At 45.7% G+C, this 25,576-nt stretch overlaps 1 protein-coding gene across 1 annotated transcript in view; it reads left to right on the plus strand.

The window, feature by feature from the left end:
- The window catches only part of ENAH (ENAH actin regulator), a 138,517-nt gene that overhangs the window by 68,916 nt on the left and 44,025 nt on the right, over window positions 1–25,576 (plus strand). The window contains 2 exon segments of the mRNA XM_047077161.1: window positions 697–862; window positions 9,714–9,891. Of these exon segments, the coding sequence (XP_046933117.1) occupies window positions 697–862; window positions 9,714–9,891 (344 nt within the window).

Here is a 25,576-nt window from a genome sequence, read left to right on the forward strand (position 1 = left end):
TTGGTAACAAATAATGGGAATGAAGCTGAGATTTAAAGATCCTTCCTGGAAATTAGTCTTTTCTTCTTTAACGTTTACTTAGGAGGGTTAGAATCTAAAATCTCGAGGGATCTTTAGAAAGGATCTCATTTTACCTTCGCGTGTTTGAATGAACATGGGATGTTGTCTTGCCCACGTGGAGTCAAGGACTTAAGTCACATTGCCATCAGTTGATTGTTAGTGGCCACTCCATATCTCACGGACCGGATGGAAGTGGTCAGAGTTTGTTACGTTGGCCTTGCAGCAAGCCCGGTGGTAAGAATCACCTTTCCAGTAAAGAGTGGGTAATCACAGGTCACCAGTATTATAAACATACGTGCAGTTGAACGATGACGGTTAATTTATATCTGTGGTTGTGTTCAGTTTGACGAATGTATTAGATACTCAGTGTATTAGATTAGAAAACATTTCTTGTGTTTCTTATCTATGTGCTCTTCGTGGATCCTGACTTCCCGCCGGTCCCACACTACACTTCAGTTTTTGGTCTCTTTTGCCCCCTTAGACTCTACCCATCAAGGCAGGAAGCCTCTGTCATGTTCCCCGTTGTTCTAGCAGCCAGTGAGGCACTAATTGTGGGCTCACTCTGGTTTGTGGAGCTGAATGGGAAACATAGCATATTTTAAATGTCTTAAGTTTGCATGTTTTATTTTTTTACAGTGAACAGAGTATTTGTCAGGCAAGAGCTGCTGTGATGGTTTATGATGATGCCAACAAGAAGTGGGTGCCAGCTGGTGGCTCGACGGGGTTCAGCAGAGTTCACATATATCACCATACAGGCAACAACACGTTCAGAGTGGTGGGCAGGAAGATTCAGGACCATCAGGTAAGGGTCTCTTACCTTCTAGTGCAAGTTGTGTAGAATTACAGAAGACTGTAAAGTAGTCCGCACCCTCAAAGGAGCTCTTGGCAACTACAGTCAGCCTACTCCGTGTGGGAAAACTGGGATGGGGTTGCCTTCCCACCCTGTCCACCTTGGATGGATGAGGATTTAGAGCTAACTGTACAAAAATACAAATACGACTTTAAATTATGAACATTCGTTAGATCTTCTGGCTTTCCCGCTAGCTAGGTTTGGGAATCTAAGGTAAATTTAGGACCAAAAAAATGTGAAATACCACTTAAATAGCAGGTTGTGTGTTTAAGGAATTCATTTCCTGCCAAAGGTGTGGGGCTAGAGGAGGGAGTTGAAAATGTTAGTAATTTCAGCAAATACTGTAAATTCACGTATGATGGAAACATTGTAGGTTTTAAGATTGCTGGAATAGTTGGGCTTTTGTAATTCGTACCTGGGATGAAAACTAAGCCTTTCCTATTTCCCTACTCCGGATTTCTCAGAAAGGTGACTGCACTACGTGATGACGTGATGTCTTGGGTCTCAGCGGACTGCGAGCAGAGGTAGACAGAGGGAACGTGGGTGGGGCCTCACCAGCGCCAAGTATATGTGAACTGCAGCAAGAACTTGTATAACAGACAGATTTATGAAATACTTTTGGTTCTGGTAAGATGATGGACTCGACCAGTGTCAAACCCATGCAGGAAAATAGGAACTTTCTGGCTGAGTCCTTAACTAAGGGAAGGCCGTTCCCCAGGTTTCTGCCAGGAACCCTGGTGTAGTGTGCAGACAGGCGCTGCGGCAGCCTCGTGTTTCAGGATGGCAGTTAAGAACTGTGAATAGCTACGGACTCAGGTCTGTCGTCGGTGTGCAGCCGCTGTGGGCCTGCAGGAGGTTGGGCTTTGAGACCTCCGTCTACACGGGGTGGGGCTCCGCGCTGGGCCACACACCATCAGCATAGGACGCAAAGGAGTGTGGATTTCTCTTTCTTCTTTCTTTTTTAAAGTTTGTTTATTTTGAGAGATAGAGATAGAGAGCGAGCAGGGGAGGGGAGAGGGAGAGGGAGAGAGAGAATCCCAAGCAGGCTCTGCACTGTCAGCACAGGGCTCGAGATCGTGACCTGAGCCGAAATCAAGAGTCAACGCTCAAGTGACTGAGCCACCCAGGTGTCCCAAAATGTTTGGAAACTTAAAAACACTTCTAAATTCATGACGTGAAAATCACATCATCGTGAAGAGTAAAAAATGTTTGGAAAATAAAAGACTTAGACTTGAGTGACAGGATGTGATATATAGAAAACTCTGGCACATCTAAGCTGCCCTCAGATGGACAAATCTTAATGGCGAGCTTGACCCAAAGAAAACAGAAGGAAATAGTAAAAATATAAGGAGAAATTAACTAAATAAAAAACGTAAATAGAAATCATTAACCCAAAAGCTGTTTCATTGAATGGAAAAATTGGTAGAATCAAATAAAAAATGAAAAGTTACAAAAAATAGTAGGATTGGAAAAGAGATGTCATTATAGTTACGGTAAAGAGATCAACTGTATCATAAACAGCTTTATGCCAAGAAATGGGTCATTTTGTAGAAAAATACAATTGACCAAGACTGGCAGAATAATGGGAAGACAGGCCCACAGTCAGTAGTTAATAGTCTCCCCCCAAAATCTAAAAACCAAGGAGGGAGAGAATCTAAAGTATTTATAAACAAAATTTAAAAACCTTTAAGTTGTTACCTGTTTTATACAAACTCTTCTAAAGAGTAGTATTTTATGAGGTTAGTACAATTTTGGTATCTGAAACAGAACAATTTGAGAGAGGAAAATTATATGCCAGCCTCAGTTATGAACACTGGCATAGATACAAAAGTCCTCAATAAGATATCAATGGACCAAATGCAGCAATGTATATGAAAAAAATACCACCTCTTAACCAAATAAGGTTTGTCTCCATCTCAGTAATGTAAGGCTAGTTTAACATTAGCTAATTTTTTAATGTCCTTTACCAGGAGAAACATGCAAGAAATGAGAGATTCAGAAAAAGCATTTGATAAAATCCGTACATAAGCATCTCAGCATATTTGGCATAAAAATGAATTTTCTTAAGCTGATAAAGATGCATTGTATAAACCTACACCACACATCTTACAGGATAGTATAATATTGGGGGGGAATTTCCATTAAACTCGGGAATTAGTTGAGGATTTCAGCTTTCGTCATTTTCATTTAGCATTGCAGAGGCGGAGGTAACCTAGTGACATGAATATGATGGAACACAAGCTATACAGATTGGAAACAGAGTTGACCTTATTCACTGAAGTACATAAAAAATGCCAAGAGCAGCTGCAGATAAAATATGAGAACTAGTAAGATTGCTCATCATGGTTGCTGGATGTAAGAGCAGTTTAACTAGCAGCAAACAACTTGAAAATACAGCTGACCCTTGAACAAGCTGGGGGTTAGGGGCATCGCCTCCCGTGCAGTTGGAAATCCATGTATAACTTTTGACTCTCCCAGAGCTTAACTGTTAATAGCCTACTGTCTACTGGAAGTCTTTTTTTTTTTTAATGTTTATTTTTGAGAGAGAGCGTGAGCAGGGGAGGGGCAGAGAGAGAGGGAGACACAGAATCGGAAGCAGGCTCCGGGCTCTGAGCTGTCAGCACAGGGCCTGACATGGGGCTCGAACTCACAAACTGTGAGATCATGACCTGAGCCAAAGTTGACGCTTCACCGACTGAACCACCCAGGCACCCCTAGATTGGAAGTCTTACCAATAACATAGTCAATGAACACATATTTTGTAGTTTATATGTATTATTCATTTTGTTCTTAAAGTAAGGTGGGGCAAAGAAAATGTTCTTAAAATCATGAAGAAGAGAACATACACTTACAGGACTGTAAACAAGACTATTTTGGAAAAATGTTTGTGGGTAAGTAGACCCATGTGGTTTAAACCTTTGTCGTTCGAGGGTCAGCTGTATAATTTTATAAAGATATTGCTTGGAGTAACAAAAATGATTACCTAAGAATAAATCTAATAAATAATTGGTTTTCCAGAGTACCTTGTTATATTTTTCAATGGTTATCAGTGAAGCTGAAACAGACTATAATTTATTAAACAGTGTCTAAACTTTCTGTAGTAAGAGCCGTTTAAAAAATCACCTACTCCTCCCCCCCCCTTTTTTTTTTGCTTCCCACTTGGTGCTTCCTGTGTTCTGGGCACCGTGCTTGGGTTTGCAGGAGGGCGGCAGTAGGGAATGGGGGGGAAGACACGCAGTGAGTGGTTTCAGCCTGGTACGTGCCATTCGCAGCACAGAGAGGTATACAAGAAGGATGTTTGCTGAGAAGACAGGGAAGAGGGTCGTGGACAACTTCGCAGATGAGATCAGGTGTTGAACCAAGGAGACCAGGAAGAGTTAGGCGTTCAGTGCACAGTGTGCTCGTTAGGGTCCGGCGGGGAGTGGGTGAGCACGTGTAGGATGGAACGTCACCGTTAATCTAGAGAATAACCCGCGCATTATTGTCAGGTCCGGACGTGAGGGCGCCCCTAGTGGACACCCAGCAAACACTTAGTGTTAAATGAACACGCGGGCTTTCCCTTACTTGTGAAGTTTGTAGAGAAGTGCCCGGCTGGCTTAGTCAGTGAAGGGCGCTGCTCTTGATTGCAGGGCCCATGAGTTCAAGCCCCATGTTGGGTGTGGAGCCTACTTGATAAAATAAAATAAAATAAATGAATAAAAAATAAAGTTTCTCGAGGTGATGTATGGCACTGCCTACCCTTGAAAGTTAAAAATGAATGAAGCAATTGAATGAACGTGTTAAATTTCTCACAGTGGAGAAAGTGAACCAGTGATGACATAATGTGATTTAAGTAACAATCTCTCCCCCTTCTCTTAACATTCTGTTACTGAACAATTGAAAAAGTGAATGTGGCTGGTTTTTTTCTTGCCTGACCTTTTCAGACTGATTGCCAAGTAGGGATACAGACCCACCTTGCGGTGAGACTTACACCTTTATGGATGGCTTGTGTGTGGCCCCCCACCCCGATGCTTATAAACATCACATGACAAAAGGCCATCCTCTTTTAAATTATGGTAAAGTGCACACAATGTAAAATTTCCCATGTTACCCAGTTTTAAGTGTACGATTCAGTGGCATTAAGTGCCTTCACAGTATTGAGCATCACCCCTGTTCATCTCCAGAACCATTTCATCCTCCCACACTGAAACTCCAAACCCGTTAAATAGAAAGTCCCTGTGTTCCTCTTCCTTAGTCCCTGGCAGCCTTCATTCTATCTTTTTTTTTTTCCTCTTTTTTTTTAATGAGTTTGATTATTACAGGTATTTCAGATAAGTGGAATGAGACAGTATTTGTCGATTTATGTCTGGCCTATTTCACTTAGTATAAGGTCTTCATATTTTATACATTTTACAATATAGGGCCATATTTTAAAAATAATTTCAAGTTTGGGTATTGGTAGATGAGGTAACATAGAGCTTCTCTGTGAGAACTAAAACAATTGGACAGAATGTTAAGAAGAAACTGTGTTTGGAGAGCCTACATGACAGAGAAGAATTCTGGGTCCAAGATCAGAAAGAAGTGAGAACCAGAGAAGTGAGCCCAGCTTCAGACCTCTGAGTCATGTCTTGGTTTTGAAAGAGGACTGAGCAGGGCTTTTGGCAGACTCCTGGGACCGGCAGAACAAAAATCCAAAGTTAGGGCCTGCTAATGAGGGGAGAGCTTTCTTGGTAATCCCCAGGCTGTGATGTGGGACCCAGAAGCCCTGTCCGGTGGGAAGACGTTTGACTCAGAGTGAGGCTGGCCTTTATGGGAACTGAAGCCCAGCCTGTAATCGCTTCGTTCACTGTTGGATGAAGTTGACTTCAGATTGTTAGTTTCCTAGCTGCTTGCCAGAAGCAAACATAAATCTTCCCTGGAAAACTAGAGCATCATTGTGGGTCTCAGACTTTCCATACAGTTGTCCACACACAATGTCTGGCGTTAGGTCAAAGTAACCAGGCATATGAGGAGACAAGAGGAGCAGTAATAGAACAGATCCACTGGGAGTCCATCCAGTCAGCTGAATTATCAGAAATTGACTTTAAAATAACTAATACTAAATATATTCAGGGAAATAGCACAAAGGTGAGAATTTCAGCCGAGAACTGGAAGCTTGAAAAAAGAACCAAAGGACATTTCAGAATTGAAGAATAACTGATACTGACGGGTCAGTGATGACTATGACGACAAATTAGTAACAGCTAAAAAGAATTCGTAAACTGGAAGACAGATCATAAGAAAATGTTCAGACTGAAGCTAAGACATTCGGGGAGAGAAAAACATGGGCGTATAAAAAAGAGCTTAAGAGACCCAGGGAAACAAAAACTAATTCCAAAAGATATATGTACCCCTGCGTTTATTGCAGCAATACTTACAGTAGCCAAAATGTGGAAGTAACCCAGGTGTCCACTGACACACGAATGGACAGAGAAGACGTATGTGTACACGGTGGAATGTTACGCAGCCAGGAGCACAGAAGGACATTGCTGTTTGCAATGACATGGATGGAACTGGAGAGTATGATTCTGAGCAAAAATCTAATCTTTTTTTGTTTATTTTTGAGAGAGAGACGGAGCGTGAGCAGGGGAGGGGCAGAGGGAGAGGGAGGCACAGAATCTGAAGCAGGCCCCAGGCTCTGAGCTGTCAGCACAGAGCCCGAAGCGGGGCTTGGACTGATGAACCGCGAGATCGTGGCCTGAGCCGAAGTTGGACGCCTAACCGACTGAGCCACCCAGGTGCCCCTGAGTGAAAATCTAATCTTAACCCAAACCTCAGTGTAGTCCTAAAACAGAAACTGTGACCCTTGCCTTCAACTCTGCCCTCTGGAGAGGTCTCTGCACTGTGGGTGGATAGGCCCCTGTCTTCTCCTGGGTCCGAACCCTAACCCAGCCATGGCTCTGGCCCTACCCAGGCCCAAATCCTAGGTCCGAGGATACAGTGGATTTGGGACACATGACCAACACAGGATTACTCCGCCAGGTACACAGAAAGACACAGTGCCATTTGCAACGACCGGGATGGATCTGGAGGGTAGGGACAAGATGAATACCATAGGATTTCACTTACATGTGGAATCTAAAAAACAAAGGCTCATGAATCTTGAGAATAAATGGGGGTGGGCGGAGGTGGGGGGATTGGGCGAAAGAGGTGAAGGGGATTAAGGGAAAAAAGACCTAGTGAATATAGTGGAAATTGTGTGTGTAATTGGGGGCCCGAAGGAGAAGAGACGATGGAGGGCAGAAGAAAAACTGAGGAGATCATGAACAAGAATTTTCAAGTTTGTAATAGAATGTCAACTTAGAGATGCTGTAGACCTAAAGTAGGTAAATGGAAAGGAAACCATCTAAACCTGTCCCGTCGCGAACACCGGACGCTCACGCCTCGCAGGGTGAGGCCTGCGGGCTGCCAGTGGAAACAAGACTGAAGCGAGCGAGAGTGGTCAGCTGACTGACCAGCTGACCAGTGGCAGAACCAGCAAGAGCTAGGAAGGTACTGGGCTTGGAAGAAAACACGTGACCCCTTCAAATTCTGTACCTGATAAAAATCCTCTCCAAAAATGAAGGTGAATTAAAGACACTTTCTGACAAAAATGGAGAGAATTCATCACGAGGAGATTTGCATCGAAAGAAATTGAAGTTCTAAAGCGTGTTTTTCGGGATCAGAAAGGGTCCCCTCAGAAGCCTGGAGAGGGCAGGAGGAATAAAATGCAGCAGAAAGTGTAAATGTGGGCAAATCCTAAGCGATCCGCTGTTGCATAAATGTGACAGTCATGTTTTGGTGCCTGTTGTGATCTCTAGGGCAGCCGCTAGCACAACAGCGGTGTGACTAGAGCTAGTAGAAGGGTAATAATAATTAAGTCCAAAAGAAGGTAGGATGGATTTAGACCCAAATTTATATGAAACATCATAAGTGGACTGAACACTCCAGTGAAAAGCAGAGACTGGCAGATGGCATAACCAACACAGAATGAATCGTGTGAATACAGAGCCGTGGCCGCACACAGGATTGAAGATAGCCCTGGAAGAATGAAGGGCAGAGTAAGGAGGACAGCACTCCAGCGGCAGTCAAGGCTTAGGAGAAGCCTACGATGAGGGAGACACTCTCCTTTTGGCTCACAGGTGGGCATCTGACCAGTAGAACAAAATGGAGCTGTTTAGCCACCTGATTTGTGGAAAGTAGAAACCTGAAGCACAGTTAATAGTGCCGGATCGATTGGACGGCCATCCTGGGAAGGAAACTCGAGCCTTCTCTCACACCAGAGGCCTAAACCGTCTGCGGGTGGATTGGAGATGTAACTCTGGAAGTTAAAATGATAAAGCTCCTAAAATAACACGGGATAGTATTTTCATGGTCTTGGGACTGAGAAACACTTCTTAAGCAGGTTATAAAAGCATTAACTGTGAAAGGAAAGGAAGGCTAATTTGGACCGAATAAAAGTTAAGAACTTCCATTCATCGGAAGACACCGTTAGGGGAGAAGATATTTGCAGCACAGGTAACGGGGGTCTTGTTCAGAATATATAAAGGACTCTTACAAATCAATAAAGAAGAAGATGGATGGCTCAGTATACAAAAACGGGCAAGAGATTTAATTAAAGCAGTGTTCATAAAAGAAGGTATCCAGATAGCCGTTACAACATGAAAAAGCACTAAATCTCATTAGTGATCAGAGAAATACAGTTCCAATAACGTGGTGTTGTTTGTGCACTCGTGCAAGCTGTCGCATGCTGCCAGGGGAGTGAAAATTGGCAGACCCAGTTTGGAATGCCACGTGGAGTTTTTTGCTGAAGCCGAACGTATCTTTTTGGCCCGTGACCACCCCACTCCCGGGTATACGCCCGACAGAGTGGGTGCTCATGTACTGGAAGACGGAAGATGTGCGGGATGTTCGTGACATCACTGCTTTTAATAACGCTGAACTGCAAGTAATCCAAATGTCCAGTATGGGAGGATGGGTCAATAGACATGGTCTGTACGATGGAGTGCCACCGAGCAGCAGCAGCGGGAGAGGACAAAGCACAGCCGCTCGCAGCGGACCGATGACGCCCACACACAGTTGTACTTGAGTCATGTGCCGTGAAGTTCAGAAAGCTGCAGGCCTGATCTGGGAGGTGGAACTGCCCTAGAGCCTTTGGGAGGTGGAGCATTTAGGAAGGAAGTTTCTGGTGTTAACATCCTATTTCTCCATCAGGATTTTGGCTACGTGGGAACGTTCACTGAGATACGTGCTTACGTTTTGTATGCTTTCTGAATTGATAATGCTTTATTTATTTTTTATTTTTTTTAATGTTTGTTTATTTTTGACAGAGAGAGACAGAGCATGAGCGGGGGAGGGGCAGAGAGAGAGGGAGACACAGAATCCGAAACAGGCTCCAGGCTCTGAGCTGTCAGCACAGAGCCCGATGCGGGGCTAGAACTCACGGACCTCGAGATCGTGACCTGGGCCGAAGTCGGACGCTCAAACGACTGAGCCACCCAGGCGCCCCGATAATGCTTTAGTAAACATGTTAAAAATGTATTTAACGAAGATCTGGATTTTCTTTTGTCCTGCTGATTTACTGTTTAAAGGCCAGACCTTTGTAACCATCAGACAGCTAACTTCCATCAGACCGTTATTTTTACAGGCTGATTTTACCATTGATAGTTGTTGTAACCAGTTTGTTTTGTTTTGTTTTGTTTTGGCCAAGGTCCATCAGGACCAGTTTTGAATGAGTCTGTCCAATCAGGATTTGTTGATATTGCCACTTACTGGGTTGACTCTATAAGGAATTACTGTCTTTTAGGTCGTGATAAACTGTGCCATTCCTAAAGGGTTGAAGTACAATCAAGCTACACAGACCTTCCACCAGTGGCGAGACGCCAGACAGGTGTATGGCCTCAACTTTGGCAGCAAGGAAGATGCCAATGTCTTCGCAAGTGCCATGATGCATGCCTTAGAGGTGTTGAATTCACAGGAAACAGGTACGGTGTCCAGGCTTACTCATTTCCTTGAACCGAGGTGCCATGTGTGTGTATGTGTTAAATAGATTTGAAATAATTCTTGAATTTTTGTTGTTTTCCACAGAAAGGTGAACTTTTGTTTGTTGATGCTAAACGTAGAGCCTGAAGATAGTCTTATGAGATTGGTTAGTTAGTAAATTTGTAACCCTGTCATTTGTAAGTTAGTTATGCTCATTCTTCTCTAGAACCTCAGCTTTTGTTGCACGGATGTGAGGCTCAGAGAATGTGCAGTGGATAGAAATTACATGTATTTATCATCTCACCTCGTATGAAGACACAAGTGTTTTCTGAAACACGTTTTTGAAGCCACTACTGAGCCCATGAGCCTCAAGTAGGACTGGGTTTCCCTCATTCTAGTAGGCAAGAACTGGATTCTGAAAGTTGTTTAAAGGTTTTTAGGAGTGCCCTCAGGTGGTGCAAGCCATGAATTGCATTTCCTCTGACACTTGATGATGGTTAAAGATCTGCAGAGATAATTCACTGTAAAAACCCAGGATTTAAAACTATATAGGTATCAGAGATAAGCTGTGTTTTAATTTTGGTCCACAGAATTGAAAACGAAATACACCAATGTGTGGTTATCTCTTTGGGGAGATAGGTTTTATATTCTGAAAGTAAGTGTCTTATGTAAAACAATAGAAGTACAATTATTCTTGCCTTTGTTGTGTTGTTAGTAGTGATCTTGATGATATGAATGTGCTATCAACAAAATTTGTGTATTTTAAGAGGGGAGAGAGATTAATTTTGGATATTCTGTTGAAGGTACAGAGTTTGAAAACCTATCATAGATATGTTAGAAACCTTATTTATACCATGCCTTATCTAGCCCATGTGTTAGTCTATTTCAGATACGAATTTCAGAGCAAGAAGACAGTTGGGAATCTTGCCGAAACTACGTTCTTATGCCTGTAGATGGTTTATGTTAGATCTTTTGAGGAAATTAAGATTTCTGCAGATAATCTGTACATAGCTCTTACATCCTGTCGATCTGAGAAAATAGGCCTCTGGAGCTTCTGATGTGTCACTAAGTGCAGAAGATAGCATGGGACCGCTTGCCGGTGTGTACAGTCATGGGTGTGGATGGTCGAAGTGCCGCCGGTGGGGGTCCCTTGTGGGCGCCGTCGCGGGCACAGTGCTGCTCCTCTCTCGTCATGGTCTCACCCTAGGGAAGAAACCAGAGTTGTGACCCTTCACATCCCATGAAGAGGCCAGCTGCATAACACATAATCCAAGGACCAGAGTGTGGAGGGGGTATGTAGACAGTGACATTCGGCTTCGCTGTGTTTAAAACAGACGAGCAGTATTTTTATTTCTCAACCTTCAGAAGAGTGTCGGTGGACTTACATTAGGAACTGAATGCTATCGAAGTGGTTAAAATGATTGTTTTTTATCTTGTCATCCAGGTTTTTTTAATTAAATGGAAAGGATTGTTTTTATCAGCATGTAGTCCGATAGTTGGCTTTCGAAAGGCAAATGCTAATTAATGTTTTTTCTTCTGATCTGGATCTTTTGAAGTTAATGAGTCTTAATGTAGAGAGACTCAATTACATTTTCTTGTAATTTCCGAAGATCGCCCATCATCTCACTAGCTACAAACATTTTGGTAAGGCAGAAACATTTAGCAGAGTCTTCTCAGTTGGTCTTGAAGCTTTGTTCTCTTCTGTGTCGCAGCCTGAGCCTGTACTGCCGTGGGCTGAGGCGACGGAGAGGTTGCTAGGACAGGCTGGCCCGTCTTAACTGTCTCCCTGCATCGTGGCCCCTGTCAAGGCACAGAGGCCCTTGGTTTGATGGCAGTTTCATTAGAGAAAACAAAGCATGTGAGAGGGATCGTGTTCTTTATAGTCTGAGCTTTTTAGGAAATGACTTTTTTCATAAATTACTGTAGATAAACGGTAATTTCTGATCTTTGATGGCATTAATTAATTGGCTTGGGAATGGAGGCACAGGAGGATTCAGATGCTAGGAAGCAGAAGGGTAAAATTTTTTCCGCGGATCTCCAAACTGGGATCCGGACGTATCACCCCAGTATTATTCAGGGGGCCCCTCCCAGCCACCTAAGCAAACACCCCCAGTAATGTCCCCTCTCATCTGGAGCATGCCTTGCCTTCCACAGCTGTTTGCTCTGGGTCCACAGCCAGTTCCTTGCTGAAACCATCCATTGTCTTCCTGCCAAAACCAAGTCGAAAAAGCTTAACTTGTGTGTCCCCTCCCTACACAAACAATATACCCAATAAATCTCTGATCAGAAGCAACAGAAATAAACATCCCTAAAGGTAAAGCGACTGCAGATCCCCGTCTTCCTGCTTCTTCATGGTTAGCACTTTTTAAAACCACTTTTCTATATTGAATATTTCTGTTTCTTTGTTTGCTGTTTAGCTGTTAATGTCAGTATTAGCCACTGAATACCGGTTTATCCTTCTGAGTAAGTTTTAGGCTTGTTAAAGTCATACACACCTTTGTTCAGACAACGTCTTCTTCAGAAACCCAGTGCACACACAGACGAGACCGTGAAGCCTCTCTGACCTACGTGGGGGTCGGGGGCCCCTGGCCGCCGAGGCGCCAGGCGGGGGCAGCGGTCACTAACCCGTCCGTTCTGCCAAAACCCGCAATAGCCCGGTTTTCCTTTCTCTCTCCCTTGCCCCCGAGTCCTCTAAACCCTCAAAAAAAATTTTTTTTTTAATTAAAAAACAGCTTTCTTTGGGGCTATTCATACTGACCTTTATAAGGTACTCTGTGTGGGGGGTGTGTGTGTGTGTGATATTTCCATCTCTTTTATGAAAAGGGAGGGTGGCAGGAATGTTTTCCTTTATTTTGTTTTTAACTTGCTGTGCAATTATCTAATATACTGGAAAGTACAGGAGGTGCTAAATACAGCCAGTTATATTTGGAATTTAAAAAACACAAATCACATGTTCTAACATTCTTGAAAAAGAATTGAATTAGGCTTCATTCTTTTATACCAAATGCTACAGTTTCTCGGTCTCCTTTCTCTAACGGACGTAGACTCGATTTTAAAGAGTTACATTCAAAATGTGTTATCCAGACTGATTATTTTTCATTTCTGTGTTATTTGTCAAGTACATTTATAACAGTTTTGCAGATAATAGTTGTGGATTACATAAAATACACAGTTAGTCCTTGTGATGATTAGTGGAGGTAACTTTGCACAATCTGTTTTTGAGAAAGGTCCAGGTCATTTGAAAATAGGAAATCATCTTTTAAACTCACTTGTTTAAAAGGAAAATCAGACTGAAACCAGCAAGTGTGTTCTGCTTTTGTTCTTTTCAACCAAGATTAAGCATACCTTTGTAGAAGGAACACCTTCAAATACCTTACCATTAACTAAGACTGTTTTTGATAGATATTATTTTATAGCTATTGAAGATGGGATCACAGTCAAAGAAATCCTCATGTTTAAAAAAATTTTTTTTATTTTTTAAAACATTTAATATAGAGAGATTCCATTAATTTTTTTTTTTTTTGCTCGAAACTTGGTCTGATATATCTTTCAATGGGAGCATTTATATGAATTTTATCTCAGCATTTTTTAATATTTTTGAGATATGCTTTAGAATTAATTGGATTTTAAAAATCTCAAAAAGTTTCTAGAAATATCTTAAGTTACCAGCAACACTTTCAGTCCTGAAGTTTTCAGTCCTGAAGGTGGCAGTATCCACAGGACAATACTGAGGTCATGTTGCAGAAGCTGTCCTGTACGTTTTGAGCGCAGGGTCTGTGCCAGGCACTGGGAATGTTCTCGCCAGAGAAGCCCGTCCCCGGCCCCTGGGCTTCCAGTCTGGCCAGAGCTGCTGGAAACGAGAGCGGCTCGTTGGCACACGGTGTGGAAGTGCTGTGAGTGAAGTATGCAGAAAGGCCTTTGGAATGCCCGAGAAGGTTCCAGGGTCAAAGGGGGGATTTAAAGAGAAGATGACACTTGAGTTATGTTTTGAAGAATGAGTAGGCCTCATGAGTGGTAGAACATTCTAGATGGGGTTGGGGGCATTGGAACTTGGGGAGATTGGGAAACAACAAAGAGACGTGTGGTGGCCTGGGCGCAAGGGGTTATGGAGGAGGGGACCCCGAGGGAGAAGTCGGGGAGGCTGGGAGGGCCTGCGACTCGGTGCCGGGCTGGGGGACACTGGGTGAGTGCTCCTGTGACCAGATGGGTGCTTTAGGACGGGAAGGGCTGCCCGGCAGGAGGTTGGTGCCACTGTGATGCTGCCCCGGAAGTGAAACAGCCCCAGCAAAAAGCGAGCTGAGTGGAGCACAGGTGACACTATGACCTTCCATGCCCGTCCGTTGGCATTTTGTCCTTAAAGCAGGGCTGAGGCGGGAACGACGTGTTCATCAGGTGCCTGCTGCCCGCCGGCTCCCGACCGGGCGCATGCGTCACTGGTGGTCTTTGTAATGGCCCACAGTCGGCCGTGACCTCCTGTGAGAGGCGGGGGCACAGCCTGCACAAGTCCGGGGACTGGCCCCGGGCCACAGCCGCGACGTGGCCCTGTGCCCTGACTCGCTTACAGTTGTCCAGTGGTGTGCGGGGCGGGCCGGGACGAGGCTATGCCGTGGTCAGGTGGTGCCACATGTGTCCGGCAGGGGCCGTGGTGAACGTGGCCTTAAGCGGACGGGGACGGGGGTGGGGAGGCACAGATTTCGGTTTGGACACCTGCGTTGGGAGCACTTCAGTGCCCCCAGAAAACCGTACAGGATCGGACCCTGGGAGGATCCCACACGTGACCTTGGGTGGTAGTTTCCACTTAGTTTGTTCGGTCACTTAAGCTTGTCACTATTGTCGCAGAACTTCTGCCTCATACTGAGGTTCGTTGTCTCGCCGCGTCGAACAAGGAAGGTGTGGGCACAGTAAAATGAGCAGCAGGTAGAAGTTGATTCGAGTAGAAGATGAGGAAGGAGGAGTACGGAAGCTCTTGTTACAGAGAGGGGACACGCGAGAGCGAATGCCCGCGACAGTAGGCAGGGGTCCTTGTTCTGTAAGGTTCTGGTGACTCCCATCCCTCTCCCCTCATCCCTCACTGCTGGGCAGCCACAGGGGCTGGGTCGTCCAGTCCTGCTCAGCTCCCGTCTGTGGCCACGTGGTCCCTGGTGTGGCACAGGTTTTATGCCACTCCTTATTTTCAGCCAGGTCTTCAGTCAGATTCCTAGGGGGACCTGAGGGGGCGCGGGTGGGGTCTGTTACATTCTTTACAGGGACCTTAGGCCAGGTCAGCCAGGTCAGCGCTCCCAGCATTGTTCCAGAATATGTGTTCTGCCTCGCCCCCCCCCCCCCCCCCCCCCCCCCGGACCTCAGGCCCTAATCTCTCCCTCTCTGCCTGTTTCGTCCTATCTTTTCTTTTCGCACGATAACCTTTAGAAGCTGCTCCTCAGGTTTGGGGTCGGTCGGTGGGACTGTCTTTTTGGAGGTGGCGTCACCGTCACCTGCTGCTTCACTTTTGCCCTTCCCTCTTCTGCTTATGAAGTCAGTCTTCACAGTAAGGTGAGGTTGATCTGCAGGAGCTGGGACCCCGGCTTCTAGTCACAAATATTGGCAGGGGAGACATGGGTTCCCTCAGGCCCTGCATAACCTGACAGACACACCCGGAGGAGGCCCGAGGCGAGGCCGAGGACCCAGAGGGAGGCCGGCCTGGGGTTGGGTCCTCTGGCCCTCAGGCCACTCCTCTGCTTCTCAAATGGCATCTTCAAAGTGCATTTAAGAGGCTTTTGAGGGAAGTCACTTTAGGGTGAGAAAATAGGAAAGAAAGGAACTTTCATTTGTTTTTTGCTTTATGTCTTTCAGTAAAATGTCACGGTCTTTTATTGTGAATCGGTGGAAAGCACTTACAGTTGGAGCCCAAGATGTCTCCTCCTCTGGCGGGCACCTTCTCCAAAGTGGTTTCCCTTGTGGGAATGTGTTAGGATATCGTTATGGGAATTACAGGAGATGAAGGCACTAGCGGTAGCGAGCTATAAAATGTTACTTTTGAACGCTGATATTTATAAATTCCTAGAAAATTCTGCTGTGTGGATTAACTTCGAGGACTAAAAAGTGGTAGAGGGACTTTGAAATTTTCTCCAGCTTCTTCCTTGGCTTTACCCCCTGGTGAAGACCTGCCTCGTTGCTTTTATTTCCTCACAGGAAATTAGCGAATTCATCCATCATATGAGTGCATCTAAATGCCAGGGGTAGTAATTGGACTCAGATCTCCTCCAGGCTTCTTCTGGTCTCGTAGGATAAGACACAGCTATAATCCGAAAGAAGTTCCACGTGAAGGGGAGCGAGGCTGCTTTTCGCCGGAGCAGCTGGGCGTGCGTTCCCGCTGAGGTGGCGTTGTGAGCTGAGTGTGAAAAGTGCGTGCGGTGTAACAGTGTAAGTGCCAGGGTGGGGAGGCCGCCCGGCAGGGAAGGAGCCAATGATTGGGTTGTCCTGGGGCAGAAGGTAGGTGTGATCGCTTTGAGAGCCTCGTGATGCCGCTCAGTGGGAGGCTGGGAGCACGAGGATCCTGTGCACGAAGCCAGACCCCAGCAACCGGCGGTGGTTTGGAAAGGGGGCCGCGGGAGCCTGGGGGTCCTGACAAGAGAGGAAAACTGAAACCGGAGATTTCAGTGAGGGCCAGGCGAGTTTGAGCAGGAAGCCCGTGTTCCAGCACCGTGTCCCCTTAGGTGAGTGTGTGCATGAGAAAATCCCAACCGGTCGTTTCCCACGCCCCACGCCCCCTGTAGCCTGGGGGGGCGGCGTGTTTGCAGACCAAATGGCCCCACTGTCAGATGAAGAAAGTCCCCGGTTTGAGAGAAAGACATGGAAATGAAAATGTAGTTCAGCATAAAGCTGAGTTCTCTATGAACCTGAGTCTGGGTTCTAGAAAGAAAAGCACACGGGCACAGTTTTGTTTTCAAGTAGCTCACGGTAGGGAAAAGAAACTTACTAACTTCTTTATTAGATGTTAAAATGAAATTAGAGCGCAAATACGTTAATGTTAAGCCCACAGTTCAGTGATTTATTAAGAGAGTTAGCGTGTGCATTACATACAGATGTCCTTTTCCATGGAAGAGAATTCTGGTCAGATGAGAGCGGTGATTTTCAGGCTGTCACCAGAAGACCACTGGGACACAGCTGAAGTTGTGTGTCTTGGAAAGTTGTGGAAACAATGTGTGCCATGCATTGTGACACCTACTTATTCAGATCCTGAGCTGCTTTGTTTGGGACTGAAATTTACCAGCTCTTCGTAGAGATAATTAATCTAAAACCTATCAGAAGTTCTAATGGACTGTTGCTGACATTTAGGAATTTTCGGATCTTTTTGTGCTTTTGTGATTGTGCCAAGATACTGATAAGAAAAGTTGAAACAATCCCAGTTACCTGAATTGAAAACATGACCCATTATGTATCTTTGATTACTCGTGAAAGATAGTTCTTTGGACAGGCTCACTCTGGACATCTGTCTGGTCGAGGGTGTTGGTTAAAGTAACAAAGGGTTTCCAGCTGTTGACCAGGCTAGGGGCTGCCGAGCTAGGCTCCTAGTTTCTGTGCCCCACCCGTCGCGCAGCCTCAGTGTCCAGCCTGTGTCTCTGCCCTTCCCAACTGGGGTTCAGTGGGGGAACTGAGGGTTTCTGGAAAGTGATTTGGGTGGTGGGTCTCCGCTCTCCCCAGCATGGTACGTAGGTACCCTCACTTTCAGTGGGTACACCGAGCCAGATTTTCTTGGAAGGCTGCCTCTGGTACGTTCTGTTCCCTGGGCCTCCCTTTGCACCTCTGCTCTCTGATCTCACGTTCACCCCACAAGGACTGCCTTGAAGTTCTGGGACAGGAAAGTGACTGTTGGATTCATGCAAATGATAATGACTCATGTATCACGTCCTTCTCATCTGTTTGGGATAACCCTGCCCTCTAGCATTTACACTAACTAATCCTTGGAATTATTCTGTATCGAGTTTTTTAGTCACCAGGGGGAAAGTTCGAATGTTCACTTTGTAGCTACCACTCCTTTCGTGTCGTGTCGTGTCGTGTCGTGTCGTGTCATGAGAGGGACTGATGCCTGGATTGAGGTCTGCCTGAGTGTTCTCCATATTCTCCTTTTCTTTGGGCTAAACTACCTGCAGCATCAGAAGTCTTGAATTGAAAGCCCTAACTCAGGGATCTAAAAAGTGTGCTCCAAGGACCCTTGAGGACCCTCTCCTAGACCCTTTCAGGGGGTCCGTAAGGCACTCCATTTTCCTTACACTTCAGCCGGAACAGCGTGCCACACACAACACACCGGATGTGAACGAGAGTGAAATAATGCAGCTGTGTTCTACTAAACCAGACATTAAAGAGATTTGTAAAAATAGAAAAGCATGCTGTCCTAATAGCTAATATTTTTTTATTTGGAAAATAATGATAATTTTTAATTGCTATTTTTAAAGTGAATTACTAGAAGTTAAAAGTGGAAAAATATTGTCTATTTAATACAGCAAATGAGAGCAGCTGTAACTCATGCAAATGCTCTTCAGGGGCTTCAGTAATTTTTAAGAGAGTTTGGGGGCCCCGTGACCAAAACTTTTGAGAATGACTGCCCTAACCCGTCATCAGGGAGACTGTTGACTGAGAAAAGAATTTCCAGCGTCTCTTTAGCTTTTCCCGGCAGCGTGGTGAAAACGTCTTGCCTGTGGGATAAGACTGGCTAGTGGATGGGAATTGATTATTGCATATTTTTTATTTCTTTAGTGCAGGATTCTGTCTTCAATACAAGCCTTGCTTTGCCTATAACAGAGAAACTTCTCTTCCTATTGTTATTATTCCCTCTTTTTCTGTTTTGTATCTTTTCTCCTGCCATCAGGATGACTTACTGGGGGCTGGGTGTGTGAGGGCGGGACTTCACCAGTCGGAGAAGTGGGCGGAGCCCAGTCCTGATGCCCCGTTGTCCTCATCTGTCAACAACAGGGAGAATGCAGGTCTGGTGGCCCTGTTTTGTGCCTGACGTATGGAAATTGCCCGGCGATTAGATTGAAACCACCTTCTGTCCAACACGAGTATCTGTGGTTGCTGTTCTAGCTCTGCCTCTTAGAAATTCAGGTTCTTCTGGTTTCTAACTGGTACGTCTGTGACTTCTTGGTTATGTTATGATAGATGAATGGTTACATGATCATATAATGTGGGGATTATTATTTATAATAAATGAACTGAAAATGGTTACTTCAAGACTTACAAGCTCCTGATCACTTGCTGTTTGGGAAAGCAAACAGCTTGGCCACAACTCAACTCTAATATTGCGCTGTTCACGAGCATGGCCTTCGTCATACATTGTAGGCCCAGGATACCTTGTCCCGCTCCAAGATGGATGTGACCGAATGACTAAAAGGGACAGATAGGACTTTTCTGATTAGTTTACATGTCCTGGTCTTACCGGAGGTTACTTTAGCCTGAAGTTGGCTGTCAGGCAGACATGACAGTCTGTCTACGTCTCGTTCTCGTTTCTTCGCTTCTCTGGCAGTCAGACGGTTAGGCATCTCATAATGCATTACCTGCTGCAGGTCTAGCGGGGGACCGCATTTCTCAGCGTATTTTGCATTTAGCCTAAGTTTAATTAATTGTGCTGCAGTGACCCAAGGATGTCATCCTTGATGATTTGCTGGTTTCAGTGCCTGAGAATAGTCATTTATGTACAATTACTTCACTTGAAGTCCTGATTTTAGTCCTACTTGTTGCCCATAGATTGGAGAAGCATTTGCTAGATGTCAGAAATTCAGATACCTGTTTTATAGGACTTTTCCATCTGTAAACACGGATGTAGGGGGTAGAGAGAAGCTTTAAAGGTTTGTTTTTTATGTTTGTTTATTTTTGAGAGAGAGAAACTGAGTGGGGAATGGGCAGAGAGAGGGAGACACAGAATCCGAAGCAGGCTCCAGGCTCTGAGCTGTCAGCGCAGAGCCCGACACGGGACTCAAAACCGTGAACCGTGAGATCATGACCTGAACCGAAGTCGGACGCTTAACTGACGGAGCCACCCAGGAGCCCCGAGAGAAGCTTTAATCGAACAGAGTCTATTCTGTTCATTAATGGTAAGAAATGAACCGTAGGATCCACTTCTCTGGGGAGACCGTCACAACCCACAGTGGCCCCCAGGCCTGCTGTGCAGATGTAATGGTTGGGAGTCGGCCGTGCTCTCATCCGCCTGGAAGTGTGGCAGTGCCCTGTGGGCTGTGGGCTTGTCTGTCTGTGTTTGTATCCACGTTAGTGCCGTGCGTGTGGGTGAACCTCGGGCATTCCTGTTTTATGTTGTAGGCAAGATAGGAAAATTCTAATCCATTTTTTGAAGATGGTATTAAACAGTGGTATCTTTAAAATCGGTATTTTATCCATAAAGAATATTGTTTTGGTAATCCATAAAAAACTCCTAAGAGGCAGGTGGTCTCATGATGTCAAAGAAGAAAAGTATTTGTTTTCCTAATAAGGTACTAGGTTGCGTGCTATGAGAGAAACAAAAGCGAGTAATTTAAAATAGTCGACCCGAAGGGGCTGTGACCTGGGCAGAGAAGACAGACGTGGTCAGAAGTGTCTGCGAGGCAGCCCGAGTCCCACGCGTGGGACAGAGCGGAGGGGTCAGGTGGCGTGAGCCAACAGCGTACTCTCGTGTGGAGGAACCAGGAATAGTCCTCGTGAGTAGACCTGCTGTTTCCGTGGGCTTCTACAACGTCTGAGAAAATTCTCGCAGGAAACAGATGACCTCTGTTTTCTGGAAATTCTCAGGGGTGTTTGGTTATGACGGTGTCATTCGTGTAGGAAGAGACACGTTTACAGGGAGGAGGTTCCTTTACAAACCCTGTTCTGCTCTTTACCGTGGTGCTGCCGTAGAAGAATTCCTTTTCCTTACTCCCTCAGGCTCACCGGTCTTCTACACTTAAGCCTTGAGTCACACTCGCCCAGTCTGAAGGTGACCGGGAGCGGGTCTCTGGTCTCTTCCGCAGATGGCACTCGGGGTGGACCTTGTGTTGATAGGACCGAAGTTAGTGTGATGTTTTCAAGGTTCAGCCGTCTTCTAAGAGCATGTGTCCTGCCTGGCAGTGTGATAAGTAAATGCTAGTAAACAGCGTGTCTCCTGTGTCCAGGTGTGCTTTTTTCACCGTGCCAGTGGATTTGCACGCTGCAGCAGTTGGCTTCCTCATTTTAAAGTTGTGTGACTGGTGTACAGTAAAAGTGATGACTGAATCTTAGCAGTTAAAAATTTTTTTCATGTTTATTTTTGAGAGAGAGGGAGAGCACAAGAAGGGGAGGGGCAGAGAGAGAGGGAGACACAGAATCGGAAGCAGGCTCCCGGCTCTGAGCCGTCCGCACAGAGCCCGACCCGGGGCTCGAACCCAGGAGCTGTGAGATCGTGACCTGAGCTGAAGTCGGACGCTTCACCGATGGAGCCACCCAGGTGCCCCATGGATCTTAGCAGTTTTTTAAAATAAAGAGCTTCAGAGCAAAGCAGAAAGCCTTCCACGGATTCTTTAGTTTAAAACAACTGAACATTTTAGAGGCACCTGGCTGGCTCTGTGAGTGGAACGTGCGACTCTTGATCTCGGGGTTGTGAGTTCGAGCCCCACTTTGAGTGCAGAGATTACTTAATCTCTGGGGTGCCTGGGTGGCTCAGCTGGTTAAGAGTCTGCTGCTTGATTTTGGCTCATGTTACGAACCCAGGGTCGTGGGATTGAGCCCCACATCAGGCTCCGTGCTGGGCGTGCCTGCTTGAGATCCCCCCCCCGCCCAACCTCCCCATCCCCCGCCTTAGCATTCCTGCGTGAGCGCACTCTCTGAATGAATGAATGAATGAATGATTTTTTTATACCCCCAGCATTTAAAAACTTGGTGAGTTATAGCAGAATTGTGCAGTAATTTTCCGTGCCAAGCTGTACATAGAGGTGAATGCATGACCGATTGGTGAAGTCTCTGACATTCATCCTCTTTGTCTCTGAGCTCAGTTTTCCTGCCCAGAATTGCCTTGCCTTCATTTTTTCCCCACATCCAAGAGCATTAGCTTAGAAACTGTGTACTTTTATTGGTTCTGTTCATTCTTTTTCTCCTGTAAAAGTAGGGAAGAGACTTGGTCTTTGAAAGTCTCCATATTGTACATTTAGAATGAAAACACTTCTCGTGGTGACAAGACTTTCAGCTCTACATGTGGATAAGCGAGCAAAGTTGTGACTTTCCTTACAAATGATCTGAGACATCCTCATGTCACTGAGTGCACCCCCCCCCCATGAACCTTGCCCACGGAACTGCACGTCTTTACCATCACCCCCACCCGACTTCGGTTTTGTGGGCTGTCGCAAGTCCATTCTCTCTGTCTCTCTCTCATCCAAGTGTAAGTTTGGACCACTTTGCCTAATTGCAATATTATACTAAAACCTTTCTCCTAAGTCTTTAGATAGATTCTTCATCTTTCTTAGAAATTCTGATAATTATCTAAGTTTATATTTATGCTTATTATCTCCTTTCAGATTTTTTAAGTGGCTAACAAAAAAAACATACATGATAAAACTTGAAGTAGGGGAAAGCGCTCCTGGTGAAGGGGGTAGTTCTCTTATTTGTCTGGGGGTAATAGGGACTCCAGTTGAGTGTTGGCTGCTCACAAGTTCTAGTTGGCTCAAAAGGAAATACTCCCGCCGACCACACCACGAGAAGAATGGCGTGGGCCTTCTGTGTGTGAGGTGGCCCTGTGGAGGGAGGGACATAGGGGGAGCACATCTGAAAGATGGAAAGACCAGTGTGCCTGGACCATCGGGAGACAGAGTATGGACTGGGTGAGATGGGCAGTGGTCACGTCACGGAGAGAAGGCACTGGAGTTTGCTATTTATCTTAAGAGCAGTGAGAAGCAGTGGAAGAAATTTTACCAAGGCAGGCAATTCCGTCTGGTTCGGTTGTTAGGGTCTCACTGGCTGCCGTGGGGAAGGGGAGGTACCGAGATCAGAATGGGCAGCTTCATCCAGTGATGCTGTTGTCATCGCCCAGGCTGCTGGTATCTTCGTTTTTGAGCTTCTCCCCTGCTCCGGGTGTGTGTATGGTTCAGTATATGCACTTCGGTGTGGACATACGGAGTACATGATAAAACATTAAGAAAGCAAGAAAAAGGATGAGAGAAAAATGAGCAGAAATAGAAATGCTGTTCTCTTGCCCACCCCAGTGTATGTTTAGCATTCTGGAGAAATGTGTCCCACTTTGAAAACCACCAGTGTGGACAAGAGGTCATGGAACATGACCCGTGGCAGTGGAGACTGTTCGAGAGATTACGGGGTTGCAAGTAGGTTAACTGGTAGTAGTAGAAAGGAATGGGTGCGGAGGGCCCGAGGTTTCTAGTTTGTGCACCCGAGATCACCATGCGGGCTGAAGAGTTAGCCAGTACTCCAGCAAACGCTGGTCGGGTTTTTGACAATAGTCTTCTGCTTGGCCGTGCACATACTTAATAATAATGCCTTTAGTGACCGAGGCAGGGGGGAGGTTGTCAGCTGGTCTGCTGGACGGCTTAGCTCTGCAGGGAAGAGGATGTGGGACGTGGGTCACTCCTGCCTTTACACAAGTGTTAGCAGGTGGCAGGACCAGGCCACTACTTCTGGTTGACTCTTGAGGCTTCTTTGGCCAGAGGCAGAGCCTCCACGGCAGATCGGGTGCTGGGCTGGGAGCACATGGAGACTGTCGCCGTTCCAGCCTCTAGTAAATGATCGGCAGTCTGTGAGCTGTTAGCAGCTGTTCTCACTCACGTTTTTGCTTAGAAGGAAATAAAATGCCTTTGAGGCCGTAAGTTGGGGAAAGATCGAAGAGATGAAGAGAGGCAGGGGAAGCCCATCACATGTGCAGTGTTGCCTGAGACACGGCACACGGACGGGAGAGCCGAGCGGCTGTGGGCGCTGTTCCAGGTGTGGCTTTAGATGCGTGGTGCTCCAATTCCTGAGATAGGTAAAGATTTTCTTTTGTTAAAAACCACATATTTTAAGAGGAAAATTTTTTTGAAAATGTATTAAAGTGCCACTTTAAAAATGCCATCCCTCTGAACACAGTTTACTCTTTTCTCACCTCTTCTGGCACGGAGCCGTGCAGTCTGACACACACACACACACACACACACACACACGTGTATACATCCAGTTTTATTGAGGTATTACTGAAAAATAAAATTGTAAGATATTTAAAGTGTACGTCATGATGATCTGATATAGTATATATTGTGAAAGGATTTCTCCCATCTAGTTAGTTAACACATCCATCATCTTACCTCTTTTTTTTGTTTTTTTATGATTTTGGTGAGTTGGCAAATTTCATTTATACAGTACAGTGCTATGAAACTGTAGTCACCATGTTTTACATTAGATCCTCAGTCTTTACTCATCTTGCAGCTGAAAGTTTGTACCTTTTTACCAACTTCTCCCTATTTACCCCCACGGGCCCTGGCAACCACTTTTCTACTGTTTCTATGAGTTTGGTGGTTTTTGTTTTTTTTTTTAACATTTGTTTATTTTTGAGACAGAGACAGAGTGTGAGCGGGGAAGGGGCAGAGAAAGAGGGAGACCCAGAATCCAAAGCAGGCTCCAGGCTCCGAGCTGTCAGCACAGAGCCCAACGCGGGGCTCGAACTCATAAACTGTGAGATCATGACCTGAGCTGAAGTCAGATGCCCAACCACCTGAGCCACCCAAGCGCCCCAAGTGTGTTTGTTTGTTTTAAGTCACCGTACAAGTGATGCCACGTGGTCTCTTTCTCCACCTGGCTCATTTCACGTAGCATAATGCTCGCAGGGTCCATCCATGTTGTTGCCAATGACAGGATTTTCCTCTTATGGCTGAGTAGTGTTGCACATCGTGTTGTGGAATGGAGTATTATACACACACACACACACACACACACACACACACTGCATCTTCTTTGTTCTTTTGTCTCAGGTAGTTTCCGTGTCTCGACCGTTGTGAGTGATGCTGCAGCAAACTGAGGAGTGTGGGTATTCCCTGGGTACCATGTTTTCCTTTCCTTTGGATATGTACCCAGAAGCGGGATTGCCGGAAGTTAGGGTAGTTCTGTTTTTAATTTTTGAGGACCCTCCATACTGTTTCTGTAGTGGCTGCAGCAGTCGGCATTCCCACGGTACGTGTTTTTGTTTCGTGTTGTTTCTGACGCAGGCAGCGCAGTGTCTCCCTGCGTTCGGTTCTGGACGCCTTAGAACAGACACACACACGTTTGCTTTCATTCCCTTTCAGTGTATGTAGTAGGACTTTGCAATCACGAGGGAAATACCGGGGAGCCCTTACTGATGGTCAGAAGCATGAACACTGCTCATTTGGAAGCTGGTGATGTGTGCTCACTCGACAGATCAGCTTTCCAGAGAGTAAATCAAATTAAAACTGGCTTTAAGCAAACGATCTCATTTAATCCTCAGAAGAAATGATGAGATGGGTAATATCCCCTTTACAAGTGGCCGTGGGATGGGATGCTACGGGTCTGCTGTGGTGATCACATCTAGCGGGAAAATGTAGTCATGCCCATCGATTTGACCCGCCTCTCATTTTCGCTACTGCTGCCTGACCCGGCCTTCACCGTTGCGCCACTCGTACAAACACCTACGGGGAGAGAGTGGCGAAAGGCCGAGCCTGAGGGATCGCTGCCTTCCAGACCACGTTAGAAATGAGCCAACAGCCACGACGAGACTGT

The sequence above is a fragment of the Lynx rufus genome, unplaced genomic scaffold, assembly GCF_022079265.1.
Source record: "Lynx rufus isolate CCGP_SWC_20201006 ecotype Redwood Valley unplaced genomic scaffold, mLynRuf1.p SCAF_15, whole genome shotgun sequence".
Classification (NCBI taxonomy): Eukaryota; Metazoa; Chordata; class Mammalia; order Carnivora; family Felidae; genus Lynx; species Lynx rufus.